We start from the raw sequence: 16999 nt of genomic DNA on the forward strand, positions 1-16999 counted from the left end.
GTAATCGCAGTTCAAATTTTATCAATAAAAGTGTGTTTGTTTTCTCTTATCTTTATTTGCTCAAAATGTCTTATTTCACTCATCACTCATTTAATCTAATATGTTAATTTCCATTCAGGATTCTGAAAGAGAGCAACCATCGCTCCATCAAAAGAAAACCAGTCCAAACCTACCTGGTCTAGATCTTCCTCTGTTGCTAGACTTGTCCGTCATTTTGACTCACCTATATCATCCAGAGAATCTTTATCCCCTACCTTTGAGTTATCTAACTCATCTGAGTCTGACCAAATGGCTGATATAACTGATCCCATGATGGTCATTCAAGAAATGTTGAGAAACATGTCTCGAGATATCTCGGGATTGAAAGAAGAAATGGCCGTGCTGAAATCTCAGAATACTGACAAGACCTCTACTTCTAGAGCGCCTGTCATCCAGCCTACTCCTTCTGCATTTCCTGCTCCCAATAGACCTCATGTGCCTGCTGAGGAGATTGACCTCGACGAGGGCCAATATGCTGAAGAGTATTGTGCTCCGCAGACAAATAGGGAGAATGAGTTATTCAATATGTGTCAGAAGATGGCCAAGGACATTGAAAACATGAAGTTCCAGGGGCCGAAAAGATTCGACATTTCTGAGTACTTTGAGACTCCTACTGTTACTTTGCCGCCGAAGTTCAAAGCACCAGATTATGATAGATATGATGGCACTGGGTGCCCCAGAAACCATGTCAGATGGTTCATAACCCTCTCTCAGTAGCACGGGTTGAGCCGTGAACAAATGGCTCAGCTATTTCCCATGTCTCTCATAGGAATAGCTAAGAAGTGGTTTCTGAGGTTAAAGCCTGAAGAAACCAGATCTTTGGACGATATATCGAACCTGTTTGTTGAGCAGTTTTCAATGGAAGAAGGGATCGAGATAACAAAGAGAGACCTGAAGCAGCTAAAGCAAGGTCCTCAGGAAACTTTCACGTTGTTTATCAGGCGCTGGAGGCGCAAGTCTGCTCAGTTGAGTCAGAGGATGCCAGAAGAAGATCAGATCAAATTAGTGATCAAAAGTCTGTCTCCACAATACTTCCATTTCATTGCACCCCAGCATTATCCCAGTTTTGATCATTTGATTAAAACTGGCACCCAGACGGAAGATGCTATAGCCAAGGGGCTTAGAGCAAAGGCACTGTCTGATGTGCGGGAAGGCAAGAGGCCTATGGCCCCACCTAAAGAAGTTCATACAATGAACTATTTCAAGCCGGCTTTCAGACCAGAGGTCAAGGCTGTCGCTGAGGTGGCTAGACCAGTAAGAAAAAATGTTTTCAGACAATTCGATCCCCTCCCTTATCCTTTACCGATGATATTGAAAAAGCTGGTGAGGGACAAAAAGATAAAGCTTCCGGATCTGAAACCTGTGCCAAATCCATTACCACCATACTGGAGGCTAGATCAGCATTGTGAGTATCACAGGAATTCTGGCCATTTGACTGAAAATTGCCTCGCCTTGAAGCATGCAATTCAAAATCTGATTGATAAGGATGAGCTCTCAATTAAAGGGCCGAATATTACTCAGAATCCCCTCCCGAATCATCGTGCTGCTCCTCCTCCTACAGCTAATGCCATTTTTTGTGATGAGCCCATCCTTGATCCCTCTGCCCTTATATGTGCTATCATGACAGATAACACCTATGTTTTAGAGTTTGATGAAGAAGAACTTCAAGATGTGAAAGGGAAGCAGCCCTATGTTTTGTCATTCAGTGATATAGAGATTGCGGAGTCCTCTTCATCTCAATCGTATCTTCCTCATAATGTTGACATGGGGAAAGGAAAGAAGGCTGCATACGTTTTAGAAATGGATGACTTTGAACAAGAAGATATCAAAATTCCTTACATTTTAAGTATGGATGACGATGAGCTGTTGCTGCTGGATGATCAATGTGACGAGATGCGTCACATGACCAGAGGAGGGCGAGTTTTTAAACCTCCTGAGTTGAGCGCTGACAATCCGGCAGAGATTGCAAGGGCTGCTGATGGCCAGAGGCAGAATCGGTTTGTAGTGAATGAAGAAGATGATAACCTTCTAAAGCAATTGAAGAAAACCCAAGCGAACATTTCTGTTTGGGGTCTTTTGATGTCGTCTTCGAAACACCGGAAAGTGGTGTTGAAAGAGTTGAACTCTGCCCAGGTATCTGTTGAGATAACTCCTAACGAGCTGGTCAGTGTAGTTTCCGTGGCTAGAACAGCAAAAACTCTTTCATTTACAGACAGTGATTTGCCCCCAGAAGGGAAGGACCATACAAAGCCGCTCCGAATTTCTGTTGTTTGCAACAAAATGAAGGTGCCTGAAGTCCTTATCGATAATGGGTCTGCCCTGAACGTATGCCCATTAAGTACAGCAACTACTTTGGGTTTTGGACCCGAGAGCTTCATTCCTTCAGATCAGGGTATTTTGGCCTATGATGGGACTAGGCGTGATGTGATAGGAACCTTAATAACTGAAGTACAAATAGGTGGAGAGGAATTCGATATTGAATTCCAAGTTCTTGATATTAAGGCCTCATTTTTGTTGTTGATTGGCCGTCCATGGTTACATAAGGTTGGAGCTGTTCCATCCACTTTGCATCAGAAATTGAAATTCATTTTGAACCATAAGGTGGTCACTGTTAAAGGAGACCCGGATTTGGAAGTGGGTCAGATTTCGCAAGAATTGACTGTGGGAAAGGAGGGAGATATTAGTTTGACTGGTTTCTCTTTGGAAGTGGCGACTATAACTGTTAAAGAAGCGATGAATGAAGAAATCTTTTTCTTAAGCAGTACAAATTCCAATGTTGTCAGAATGATCCGTCTGCAGGGTTATATCCCAGGGGCAGGACTTGGCAGATACCATCAGGGTATGACTGAGTGGCCAGTGTTCAAGACCTTTAATGGTTTATTTGGACTTGGGTATGAACCAACCAGGGCAGAGATCAAAGAAATGAAACGATATATGATGAAATGGGCAGAGTGTCGCCGCAGAGGTGTAGACTTGCCGATGGGACCATTTGATCTGACTATGAATGGGAGGTTCCGCAAAGAAGGATCTGATATCCCATTCTGTGGCTTTGCTGAAGCATGGAAAGATGAATCTACTGGGCAGTGGCTGCCGGGCTTTGAGATCTTCTTTGACTTAAAACTTGATGATGAGCTGATGAGTCTGCAGGGCACAAGAGCTGAAACAGATACTGAAATAGACTGGGCAGATGCAATGGGGTCAGATGCGCTGAGCTCTCTTTTTCATGAGGGGTCACAGACTGTGGCCGTGATCAGCAGGAACCCGCTTGTACTGAATCCTACTCATCTTATCACCCCGGCTGAGGGACCTTTGACTAACTGGACCTCTCAAGTCCTACCTCAGGTTACTTTCCAGTCCTGTCATTCTCCCTCAAAAGAGTCAGTTGTTTATAAGTATGTGTCATTCTCTGAGTCTAATTCAGGGTCTTCCGTTTCTAATGATTCTTTTAATGCAAGTACTGTAGAGGTCAAGTCCATTTCTGAAGTCGGTGATGAGTCCATTTCACCTAGTGAGGTCAAGTTGGAGGCTGTTTCTACTGACGGGCCTGGCGTTTCTTCTTTACATTTGTTTGAATCGGTTGATACTGATATCAACCTACCATTTGAGTCTGTAAATACATTTCATGAGTCCATTGTAAAGCCTGATGTGGGCCATTCGTTATTGGATGTATTCAATTTTACTTTCAATGAAATAAAGGAGTTTTCTTCTGTGTATATTCCTGTCTCTGTTTCATCTACTGAATCTGCTTTAAAATCTGATAATAATAATGATAATCAAGACTCCCCCTCTGATGAGGATGCCGACGAAACTTCCCCTGAAATCAAACACATGATTCAACAGGAGGAGAGTCGCCGAGCAAAACCACTTCATGTTTTCCTCTTGAAGAAGAAACTCCGAGTACCAGAGCAATTAGGAGTAACATACATCTTGGAAGGTTGATTTGGAATCACATATTAGCAATCCTATTGCCTTGTGGACGTTTCTAATGATAGTTTGAGTAATAATTTTTATAGAACCCCTTTTGATATAGACATCCCTTTCACCATCTTGATGTTGGCAGCCCATATACACCGATAATTTCAGCCCTCTCATTTTTTTTTAGCCCAATGTAACTTAGTTTAACACCTTGAAATCCATCCCAAAGCAGCCCCTGTTTTAGCCTTCGGCTACCCCTGTTTTGATTTTTCAAATTCAACCCAAAACCAACCAAACAGCCCTTACCTCCTTAGAAGGTTCTTTTTATTATAGCATGGAAATTTATTTAATAAAACTTATTTGAAATTCTTTTATTGGGCAGAGTATAAAGGCTGAAGGTACAGATGTTGTCACACTTATATATATATATATATATAATAAAATCATTATGTTGTATATGGTATGACATCTGATTTAATTTAAATAACAGTTTAAATTGGTTTAAAGTATGAAAACTAGTCAGCCTTAATTTTTTAGATAGTATATAATGATGTTTAAATGCTTTTAGTGCAATTTTGCCACTTGCTTCAAGAAGGCAGATGAATACCTTGAAATAGATATGTACAGTTCGATGTTTATTTTTATATTTTTAATCATAAATTGTATCTGTTGGAAATGGGATGTTCCCATGAAAAGCTAATCATGTTATATTTCTTTTGAAAAGAGTGGTTGGATATATTTGTGATTTTACTTGTAAGATTAGGAGGTGCTGACGTATATTTATTTCTCTTTTATTTAAATAAATTGTTTTAAGAAAGAAGGAGATCAGATGACTACTCTATTCGATATTATCGACATGAGTACTGTCTGATTTCAAGGCGGGATTAGAAATATTATCATGTGTATTATGATATCAGATGATTACTTTAGCATTATCTGATTTCATCCCCATATTGGGGTGGTGTTTGTGTTTGGGCATAGAAGTGTTTGATATTGTTTTTGCTTTATTAGGCTATCCAGCGGCTGGTCTGGACTAATTAATGTTGTTTATTATTTTATGATTGCTACAGGTTGTGCACTCTTTAGTTGTAGATCATATTTTGCTGATATTTGATTTGTTTTTATAATAATTGATTGAAAATTTGAGATTATCTGGTATCCTTTTCCCTCTCTTCGGGTAGACTAGCACAGTCTTTTGGGTTTCTGATTAGATTTCTTTAGACACTATAACATATACTAGGAGACATACTCTGTCTCGTTAGGCAATCATCTTTTGGAGGCACGTCTCGCTTTTAGCTTGACCTCAAGGAGGTTGCTTTGATTTTGATAAATGGTGTACACATAGGAGGCATGCCTTGCCTCATTTAGAGAGCCTTTGAATATTTCGTTTATGTGGTGATGTTATCGGGGAAGTCTTTGATTCATTTAATCTTTATTGATGTTATTAGGGAGTCATCTGTTTTGGCTTTGTAAGTAATTAGCTTTTAGAAGGCCTGCTTGGCCTCATTTGTAGAATCCTCTCTGAGGTTGCACCTCAATTTGTTCCTCTGTTAATTAGAGACCAATTTGGTCAATTAGTTGTCTTAGCCTTGCTTACCCCTTGCAAGGGCAATGATAAGGTTACTTGGAGCCCATCTTTGTGTGTGTTTGGGAGACCCGCCCGGTCTCATTCTCTCGCTAGTTCTCCTCTTTGTGCGTCGTTTGGTTTTGGAAGAACATCCTACTCGGCTTGGCTTCATACCCTTACCTTTATGGGTATTGGGTTGCACATTTATTGCACCCTAGGGCTAGGTAGCTGTGGACCCCGATCCGAGAGAGAGCGGCGAGGGACGTGCCCCCACGCGAGTCAGTCTCAGGATCATCCACGTGAATGGAGAGCTCTACCAAGGAACTCTCGAAAGAAGTGCCTCTCACAGCATGAGTGGCGATATAAAAGGTGAGATACCTCTCGATTCGGGGACTAGCCCAGATTCGAGGCGTACCTTAAACAAAGAAGAGTCGCCATCCAAGGAAGTGGGCCAAGGATCCCATACTATGCTCTGTTGCAACGGATAACCAGAGATTATAAAAGAAGGTTCGTGCCTGGTTACGAATTCGGAAGATCTGAAGAGCACCTCATCCGCCCAAGTGCAAACACCTGGTCTCTTACGCCATTTACTTAATAATTTTGAAGAGTTTTGGACGAGAATCATATGAAATGGGAACACAAATCTCCGAGAAGACGTCTATCTAATCATGCATGTCTCGGAGGAATAATAAACACACATAAAAGAAATAAAAGTGTCACCTGAGAATAACTAGGTTATGAATGTCAAACCTAAATTGGTGTCTAAGTTCTGATGAACAAACACATGCATGACACACCAAAAAAGTATAAGGTCTGTGCAATAAAGTAAGAAAACACTGCAAAACATAGAAAATGACTCGATACCATACAACCCTAAGACTCTAATCTATACCTAGGCCCGAGTCTTTAGATGATCTGATGTTCATCCAAAGAAGCCTACGTATCCCCGCCTCCACGAGAATCAAGGCAACGTAGTTCTTCGCACCTATTCTAAGCTATGATGCCTAAGACATCTAGACCTCTATCCTAGACTCGATCTAAAAGACCAGACTAGTTCTTAAAGCTTCTTGTGTGATTATTTAAATTCCAATGGATTGTAGATTTTAGGACACCCTATATGCCCTAACTAAATGCAGGTTAGCCCTAAGCTAATGCAGGTGGTTCCTATAATCTATGTGTAGCTAGGCTGTATATCCTAAGAAAAATAGTAGGATCTATCGCATCTTAGACCTAGTCATCAATTGGCGATGTGGATCGCCAACTGACCAGACGGAGGCGTAAAACTCCTAGCTAGGACTCACTCCTAACTCTAACACAAACAAATAAAACACACAACAAACAAACAACGAACGAGGGAGCAACTCCCGACTCAAAAACTCTCTAACTAGGACAACCTCCTACCTCTAGAGGAAGATCCTTTCAAAAAAACAATATTTTGAAAGATTTTTGTAATTTTGAAAGATTTAAAATGCTTATTTTTAAAGGTTTGGCTGGACTTGGGATGTGGATCCCAAGCTGCACTACGTACCCTGTTGAAAGGGATCAAGCCAACGTAGTTCGGAACAGAATTCCTAACTACTCTCCTAATGACTCAAGATTTTTGAGATTTTTGGTTTTTCAGATGTTTTTGTTGTTTTTAAGTGTTTTTGACTCAAGGGGGACAAATCCTATCATCATAAGGGGAGGACAGACTCCCGATATCCCGCAAAGGTTGGACAGCATCCTATGCTTTGCGGGGGAAAAAGACAGAAACACGACTCTGCAAGGGTTGGACAGCATCCTATACCTTGCAAGAGAGGATAGAAGAACATGATCTGATGAAAGGTTGGATAAAATCCTAACCCCTATGATGATAGAATTTGATTCCTGAATAAGAGGACTGACTCTCTAGACTAAGGACGAATTCCTATGCTAGTGAACTATCAAACTAAGATAAAGCTCAACAAGTAATAAGGAAAAAGAAACCTTGTGCATATTTGGCAAAGGTAAAACAACCAGCCGGGCCGGACAGCTACCTAGCCCTAGGGTGCAACAAATGTGCAACCCAATACCCATAAGGGTAAGGGGTATGTTGCCAAGCCGAGTAGGATGTTCTCCCAAAACCAAATGATGCACAAAGAGGAGGTTTAGTAAGAAAATGAGACTGGGTAAGTCTCTTAGACACATAGGTAGGATAGAGAAAAATGTTAACAAGGAAAAAGAGACCTTGTGCATATTTGGCAAAGGTAAAAACACCCAGCCGGGCCGGACAGCTACCTAGCCCTAGGGTGCAACAAATGTGCAACCCAATACCCATAAGGGTCGGGGTATGATGCCAAGCCGAGCAAGGTGTTCTCCCAAAACCAAAAGACGCACAAAGAGGAGGTATAGGAAGAAAAATGAGATTGGGTGAGACTCCTAAACAAAAAGATGAGCTCCAAGAGAGGTGCTGACGAGACATGGCATGTCTCCTAAGGATAGACTCACTAATGAGACAAAGCTTGTCTCTAAAGGATACAACTTTCTCTGTCTGAGACATAGCCTGTCTCCCTGAGAGGGCTCTAGAGAACTCTTTCATTGCCCTTGCAATGAATGGATTTCTAATTTCTAGGGGATACACACCATAAAGACTTGAACAAGTCTTTAAATAAATGAGAGGAGTACTACTTGGACTAAGCGAGTCCCCTAAGGATGGGCTTAGGCTAGCGCCTTCATCGCCCTACAAGAAAAAGAGATTCTAGTATCTAAAGAATCTTAATAGAAATCTATAAGACTGTGTTAGTCTATCAAAAAGAGAAGAAAAGGCTATCAGATAATCGCAAATTTTATTCTAAAAATAAGTCAATTGCCAAGCAAAGAAAAATATACAATCTAATAGCAATCATAAAACGATAAATAACATTAATTAGTCCAGACCAGCCGCTGGATAGCTTAATAAAGTAAAAACAATATCAAACACTTCAAAACCAACCACAAACCCCAATACGGGGACTCCAATGAAATCAGATGATGCTAAAGTAATCATCTGATATCAAATACACATGATAATATTTCTAATCCCGCCTTGAGATCAGACAGTACTCATGTCGATAATATCGAATAGAGTAGTCATCTGATCTCCTTCTTCCTATTAACAATTTATTAAAATAAAAAAAAATGAATATAATAGGCTTTGAGATAATCTCACCTGAACAATCCATTGATTACCGTCTTCGAACCCTAACTCAAAGCTTAGTATGAAAGAGAAGTATTAAATTTATAAATACAGGACTATAGGCTTAATTTTGGAAATCCTTATCGAAATTTTCTTAAATTTTACTTCAAAGTACTCTTTATTCAGTTTTTTTTTTTATATACAACGACTGTCTAAAGAATTATAGCTTGTGACATTTGTAAGAAGGCCATATACTAACAAATGCTATCCAACTTAGCACAAATTCAAACCTGTTTGTAAGCCACTTACAGCTCAAGTTATTTAACCAGCAAGAATAGTGATAAATCAAACAAGGTCAAATTACTTTTCACTTCCTCAACATGCTTATGTAAATAAGCCATTTGCACTAACAGCTCTAAGGACCAAAACATGAGAAGTCGAGACATGGATAAGTCTCACCATGCTTTTATCCAAACATTCATTTAGCTTTTAGATATCTACCGCAGTGATCATAAAGCCAGAATAAAAAAAAGAGAAGGATTTTGTCTTTGTCATATATGTTTGACCTTCATAGGAAAAAGAAAATTCTATTTTGATCTGACAGTCATAAATTCAAACAGACATATTCATATGTTAAAGCAAAGCTCCCTTGTACCTCAACTTGCCCAAAAACAAAACTCTCACCAGAGAGTAATGAGCATTTCTTATTTTATCTTTAAGACTCAAACCTATAAAATTTTCAAACCTGAACCTAAATCATCATATAGAGTAGGTTAGAGTCCTAATTAGGCCTCTTTAAAATTTCGTCAAAATTCGTTAACATTTGCCCAGTGAGATGAGCGTGGTTCGTAAGACAGTGTAAAATAATGTAGCAAAAGGGGGGTATTTTATCCGGTTTAGGGGTAAGCTAGATTAGTGTATCTTGCTGTAGAGGGTTGTCCCTGGATAACTAAAGGAGCGAATTTATTCCTTTATTTTCTATTAGAATTTTTCTTGCGGACTACTCAATTTCGTGAAAACTCAGTGTTAAATATTCAGAGGGGCTGTCCAGAGTACATTTGGGGGGTGAAAAATTATCGAAAAAAAAATCTATAAATAGCAGTGAGAGTTTTCATTAAGAAAAAAAGAGAGATATTTTCTCATTTTCGTAAGAAAAATTAGAGAGAGAAAGAGCGATAGTTTTAGAGAGAGATAAAGGGGATCTTAGATCCGAAACCCTATTTTTTTTTTCTCTCTCCCGATCGGTTTCTCCGACGAGATTATTGGAGCTTTGGTCGTTTGCCTTTTGATTCAAGCCTTTCATCTTCCTTTCCTATTTCTACTCTTGTCATAGAACTTGTTTTTAGAACCTGAAACCCTAACCCTAGATCTCATCTTCTTCGGTGATCTTTATCTTTTCCGCAAGTTTTTAGCCTGAATCGAAGAGCTTTCATCAGATTTGTGGATATTGTCAAAGGAAAGGAAAGAAATCTTTGTCTCTAAACAAGAATTTCAGATCTGGTGGTCTCCAACTACGATTTGCATTTCTGGAAGTCTTCTCAACAAATTCAAGGGAAGAACTAGGGTTTTGGTGTTATTTTTCACCGTCGACATCATCGGCATCATGTCTCGTTCTCTGATCATCTTCATTGTTGATTTCCGACTTCAACAGGCTTAGTTCTTGCTTGCAATTTGCGTTCATCATATTAGGTAACCTTATTATCTTCTTTAATTTAAATTTTAAGTTTAAATCAAGGTAAAACTAATTCAATTTATTTTCATTTCTCTTATGAGCTCTGTGTAGCATTTATAAATCTTTGTTTTCGACAGATTTCATTTTATTTTCGCCTAACTTCAGTTTTAGTTATGAATGTAATCTTGATAGATTATGGTTGTAAAAGAAAAAAAATGAATCGGTAATGATGCCATAGCTGTAATTTAATTTAAGATCCTTCACAATTTGTAGAATTAAGTTCGTTTTAGTTAAAAAAAAATTTTTTACAAATTTTTTTTTTCTTCTTTTGAATACTCTGTTACATTTGAATTTTGTATAAATTGCTATTGTACATATTTTAGCTTAAATTCTCGTTGATTGTTTTTAAGAAATTTTTTTTTTTTAGTATTGCCTCAATAATGTGAACTGTAATGAATTGATGAAATTATATGTATAGTGATGAGTTCTTGATGATGTTTGTGAGTCTTTTGCCATTTAAATTATCAAAATTAAATATAGTTGTCATTTCCATTTAAAAAAAAAAATCCTTTATGACATTAGGAACAGGTGGAATTTCCAGTGTTTTGTCCTTTAGTCACATCTTGTTTTGTATGCTAGCTGTTTGAAACTCTTGAATTGATTATATGAATTGATTATATTGTTTGAAAATCTTGTTTTGTGTGCTTTGTCCTATAAATCTGTCCTCTGTTTAAGTACAGTTTTTCCCTACTTTAGCCCTTTGCTTGAGCACAGTTTTCACCACATTGCTACCCCTGTTTCAGCGCAAATTCTGTCCCCAGTTCAGTCCATGTGGCTGCCCAGTTTCGCACATATATTCATTCATGTTGCAGCCTCTGTGTTTAGCACAGATTTAGCCTTGTTGCTGTCCCCAGTTTTCAACACAGTGTTTACCCACAAATCAGCTTTTATTGAGCTCAGTTTTTACCCATAGTTAGTCCCTGTTTGGCCCCTGTTTGAGGCATAATTATGTCCATCATATGTACTGTCATATGTCAATGATAACAATTTTTGAATTTTGTCCTTCTTCAAATGATCTGTTAGAATTCTTTAAAGTTTATCATCAGCCCCACACCATTTTTAATATGTACAAACCTTACCTTCTTCGCTAATGACCTCTCTCTTATCTTTAAACAATGAAAACCCCTTTTGCTATGTAACTTGCAGAAGCTATGCTGTACTTCCTGATTTTCTTTTTTTCTTTTTCTTTTAAAAAAAATATATATATATATATATTTTTGAGATAGAAAATGCAGCAGAGGGTTGGGTTATAAAATTCAATTGTCATTTCATTTTCGGCATAGGTCATAATTGGATTTATTAATTATAAGTGTTGACATTTTTATGTATGTATGGCTGAATTGTATGTGTTGACCATGTGTAGACTTGGGCCAATATTTTGCTCAATGGTATGTTATTGTACACATTTAAACTATTGTAACCACCCATGTTTTATGCAACATTGTGGCTCACTGCAGCCAAATGGATTGTCATAGATGTAGTCATGTCTATTACCCAGTTTTTTTTTTATGATGATGTCTCCGTCACAGACTTCATGAGTTAATGAGCTTAAGGAGCTTAGATATATACTGCAAGTACCTTGTGTTGAGAGAGTTATTTTAGCATGATAACATGATGAGTAATATTTTAACTGTTGTGGGTTTTGTTTTAATATTGGGTTGTACATCGTTATCTTTATGATAATGGTCAAAGAAATTAAATTTGTTAGGAGTAACATACATCTTGGAAGGTTGATTTGGAATCACATATTAGCAATCCTATTGCCTTGTGGACGTTTCTAATGATAGTTTGAGTAATAATTTTTATAGAACCCCTTTTGATATAGACATCCCTTTCACCATCTTGATGTTGGCAGCCCATATACACCGATAATTTCAGCCCTCTCATTTTTTTTTAGCCCAATGTAACTTAGTTTAACACCTTGAAATCCATCCCAAAGCAGCCCCTGTTTTAGCCTTCGGCTACCCCTGTTTTGATTTTTCAAATTCAACCCAAAACCAACCAAACAGCCCTTACCTCCTTAGAAGGTTCTTTTTATTATAGCATGGAAATTTATTTAATAAAACTTATTTGAAATTCTTTTATTGGGCAGAGTATAAAGGCTGAAGGTACAGATGTTGTCACACTTATATATATATATATATATATATATATATAATAAAATCATTATGTTGTATATGGTATGACATCTGATTTAATTTAAATAACAGTTTAAATTGGTTTAAAGTATGAAAACTAGTCAGCCTTAATTTTTTAGATAGTATATAATGATGTTTAAATGCTTTTAGTGTAATTTTGCCACTTGCTTCAAGAAGGCAGATGAATACCTTGAAATAGATATGTACAGTTCGATGTTTATTTTTATATTTTTAATCATAAATTGTATCTGTTGGAAATGGGATGTTCCCATGAAAAGCTAATCATGTTATATTTCTTTTGAAAAGAGTGGTTGGATATATTTGTGATTTTACTTGTAAGATTAGGAGGTGCTGACGTATATTTATTTCTCTTTTATTTAAATAAATTGTTTTAAGAAAGAAGGAGATCAGATGACTACTCTATTCGATATTATCGACATGAGTACTGTCTGATTTCAAGGCGGGATTAGAAATATTATCATGTGTATTATGATATCAGATGATTACTTTAGCATCATCTGATTTCATCCCCATATTGGGGTGGTGTTTGTGTTTGGGCATAGAAGTGTTTGATATTGTTTTTGCTTTATTAGGCTATCCAGCGGCTGGTCTGGACTAATTAATGTTGTTTATTATTTTATGATTGCTACATGTTGTGCACTCTTTAGTTGTAGATCATATTTTGCTGATATTTGATTTGTTTTTATAATAATTGATTGAAAATTTGAGATTATCTGGTATCCTTTTCCCTCTCTTCGGGTAGACTAGCACAGTCTTTTGGGTTTCTGATTAGATTTCTTTAGACACTATAACCTATACTAGGAGACATACTCTGTCTCGTTAGGCAATCATCTTTTGGAGGCACGTCTCACTTTTAGCTTGACCTCAAGGAGGTTGCTTTGATTTTGATAAATGGTGTACCCATAGGAGGCATGCCTTGCCTCATTTAGAGAGCCTTTGAATATTTCGTTTATGTGGTGATGTTATCGGGGAAGTCTTTGATTCATTTAATCTTTATTGATGTTATTAGGGAGTCATCTGTTTTGGCTTTGTAAGTAATTAGCTTTTAGAAGGCCTGCTTGGCCTCATTTGTAGAATCCTCTCTGAGGTTGCACCTCAATTTGTTCCTCTGTTAATTAGAGACCAATTTGGTCAATTAGTTGTCTTAGCCTTGCTTACCCCTTGCAAGGGCAATGATAAGGTTACTTGGAGCCCATCTTTGTGTGTGTTTGGGAGACCCGCCCGGTCTCATTCTCTCGCTAGTTCTCCTCTTTGTGCGTCGTTTGGTTTTGGAAGAACATCCTACTCGGCTTGGCTTCATACCCTTACCTTTATGGGTATTGGGTTGCACATTTATTGCACCCTAGGGCTAGGTAGCTGTCCGGCTCGGCTGGGTGTTTTACCTTTGCCAAATATGCACAGGGTCTCTTATTTCATTTTTACGTCATTTGTGTCTCGGAGACAAGCCTTGTCTCATGTAGAGAGTTTCCCCTTTAGGAGGCTTACCTAGCCTCATGTTAGAGTGGCCTCCTCTTTTAGAGTGAGTCTTTGACTCGGTAGTGTTATTAGAGAGTCTTTGACTCATTTGTTCCCCTCTTTAGTGTCGTTAGTTCGGAGTTTCTCCTTTAGAGTTGTTGATTACTTCGCTTCGATTCAAGACTAACTCAGTCTTATTAGAGCCTTCCCTGCTTGGGATCTTTGTTTGTTTTCTCTCTTCTTGGGTCGCTATCTTTCTTGTTGTGATTTGTCTCTTTGAGACGCTAGTTGCTTATTTGGGGTTTCCCCTTTAGATTTAGGGCTTTGCCCTAGTTTGTGGTGTTGCTTGCGTGTTCTCTTTAAGATTGAAAACATTTAAAGGTTCAGAGCATTTGAAAAGGTTTAAAACTCAAAAAAACATTGGAAAAACTTTAAAAAAAATATCAAAAACATTAAAAAATATCAAAAATATAAAGTGTTGAATGTTTTTAGAGGTAGCAATTATGAGAGTTCGTTTCGAACTACGTTGGCTTGATCCTCTTTCACGAGGTACGTTGCGCAGCTCGGGATTTATATCCCAAGTCCAGCCAAATTTTTGTAAATAATATTTTAAATCTTTTTGAATAAGCAATCTTTAAAACCCTGTTTTTAAAAGATCTTCCTCTAGAGTTAGGAGTTTCTCCTAGATAGAGAGTTTTAGAGTTAGGATTTTCTTTTGTTAGGTTGCTTGATTGTTTGTTTGTTGTGTGTTTGTTTTAGAGTTAGGGGTCTGTCCTAGAGTTATAGGAGCGCCTCCGTCCGGTCAGCTGGCGATCCACATCGCCGACTGATGATTAGCATAGGATGCGTTAGTCCACTCTTTGTTTTCCTTAGGAAACGCAGCCTAGTTACACATAGGTTGTAGGAACCACTTGCATTAGCCTAGGGCTAACATGCATTTAGTTAGGGCATATAGGGTGTCCTAAAATCCACAATTCACTGGAATTTAAATAATTGTACAAGAAACTTTAATAACTAGTCCGGTCTTTTAGATCGAGTCTAAGATAGAGGTCTATGTGTCTTAGACATCATAGCTTAGAATAGGCGCGAAGAACTATGTTGCCTTGATTCTCGTGGAGGCGGGGATACGTAGGCTTCTTTGGATGAATATCAGACCATCCGAGGACTCGGGCTAATAATTTAGAGTCTTAGGATTTGTTGTTTTGTTATATTGTGTGTTTTGATGTGTTTTCTTACTTTATCGTACTGATCCTATACCTTTAGCTATAGCTTGCATGTGTTTGCACATCAGAATTTAGACACCCATTAGGCATGTCACTCATAACCTAGCTATGCTTAGGTGACACACCTTTCATTTTATTTTATATGTGTTTATTATTTTTTATCCTCAGGAAATGCATGCTTAGGTAGACGACTCCTGAGGATTGTTCCCATTTCACATGATTTTTACCCAAACTTCTTTGGAGTTAATAATAAATGGCATAAGAGACCAAGTGCTTGCACTCGAACGAATCGGGGGTGCTCTCAGACCTTCTCCATTCGTAACCAGGCACGGACCCATATATATTTCTGGTTATCCATGGTATACAGAGCATATTTTGTTTAAAGGATCCATGGCCGTATACTGTGGATGGCGACTCTGAGTTTGTTTAGGTACGTTTCGAATCTGGACTTATTCCCGAATCGAAAGGTATCTCTTTTATATCGCCACTCGTGCTATGCTATGAGGGTGGCATCCGTTTTGAGAGTTCCTTGGTAGAGCTCTCCACACACGTGGATGATCCAGAGGGTGCTAGGGATTCGTTCCCTCGCCTATCTCGGATCGGGGTCCACAGATACAGATTTATTACTCTCCCTCCAGTGCTAAAGGAAGACTCAGAAGCAACAGTAGTGATGGGAATTGATAATATATCAACTGCCATCTTGGACAATATGCGGAACTTGAGGTGGTTCACCTTCCACCACTCTATAGTATCAAATTTGTACGATGAATCCTTGTTACCCTCATTATGAATGTCCTCACAAATGAAAACTCCTTCTAAGTAAGTATTCAAGTTAGATTTTGATGGCCGAGTAATCTCCATTTTTCTTACAAATTGATCAAACTCAGCCCTACCTTTTGTTTTTGTGCTTTAAAGTGCCCACAACAGAGCTACTAGTACCTCCTATACTAGCTACCTGTGACACTTCTTCTGCATTGCTTAAGGTGTAAATGGCAACATAGTCATTGAAGAGTTCATGTAAGGCATCCTCAACCAGTCTAATGTTGGTTTGAGCTTCACTCTTAGAGTAAATCTCAGGGAATGTAAACCTTATTAATATCATTTTGTTCCTTGGATCCAAAACAGCTGTTATGGCCATTAGAAGGCTACACTCACCCCAATACTTATCAAACTTGTCTCTCATCATGTTAGCCATCGAGCGCATATAAAAATTCCCATCTATTGACTTATCATTCAAGACTTCTTTAATCTTCCAAATCTTAGGAAGAGATAAATTTTAGCTTGGATATGTACTTCCCGAGACTGTGTCAGTTACTTCTTGGAAAATCTCCAAAAATTCACACATCTTTTCAGCTCTCTTCCAGTCCTCTACACTTGGCAGCCACCGATAAGTGGGATCCCTGTCCTGATATCTTGGAAACACCTCTTTGAATTGTATTGTAGCTTTAACTACTGCATATGTTGCATTCCATCGGGCGGGGACACCAAGAATTAACTTCCTTGAAGGCAAACGCAGATGTTTTACAAGCTCACTAAAGTTTAAAAGCCGGCCCTCCGAATGATTTAGATACTTCACACTCTCACGAACATTTTCTATTACCTTTTGAATCTTAGTTAGTCCATCTTACACCATTAGATTAATTATATGTGCACGACAATGCACATGAAAAATCTTCCCACGAAAGAAAAGATTTCTATTCAACTCAAAGTTCTCTCAAAAACCTTGTGGCTGCATCATTATTCTTGCATTGTCAAAGGTTACTATGGACACTTTAT

At 38.3% G+C, this 16999-nt stretch overlaps 1 protein-coding gene across 1 annotated transcript; it reads left to right on the forward strand.

Annotated features, from left to right (window-relative positions):
• The first annotated feature begins 777 nt into the window (after nucleotides 1-777).
• On the forward strand, nucleotides 778-4449 carry LOC143891725 (uncharacterized). The gene is made up of 5 exons (XM_077396261.1): nucleotides 778-995; nucleotides 1104-3306; nucleotides 3382-3705; nucleotides 4337-4352; nucleotides 4445-4449. Exons 1-5 carry the CDS (start codon nucleotides 778-780, stop codon nucleotides 4447-4449), a joined length of 2766 nt encoding a protein of 921 aa, XP_077252376.1.
• The last annotated feature ends 12550 nt before the right edge of the window (nucleotides 4450-16999 follow it).

Source organism: Tasmannia lanceolata, unplaced genomic scaffold, assembly GCF_043159265.1.
Source record: "Tasmannia lanceolata isolate RefF3 unplaced genomic scaffold, GAP_Taslan_0.1 ptg000015l, whole genome shotgun sequence".
Taxonomy (NCBI): Eukaryota; Viridiplantae; Streptophyta; class Magnoliopsida; order Canellales; family Winteraceae; genus Tasmannia; species Tasmannia lanceolata.

What these genes read in the sequence shown, in the direction of transcription:
- LOC143891725 (XM_077396261.1), top strand. Translation starts at nt 778, where the DNA reads ATGGCTCAGCTATTTCCCATGTCTCTCATAGGAATAGCTAAGAAGTGG. An exon ending in ATCAGGCGCTGGAGGCGCAA is followed by an intron (nt 996 to 1,103) that starts GTCTGCTCAGTT and finishes GCATTATCCCAG; the next exon opens with TTTTGATCATTTGATTAAAA. An exon ending in TGATCAGCAGGAACCCGCTT is followed by an intron (nt 3,307 to 3,381) that starts GTACTGAATCCT and finishes GTCCTACCTCAG; the next exon opens with GTTACTTTCCAGTCCTGTCA.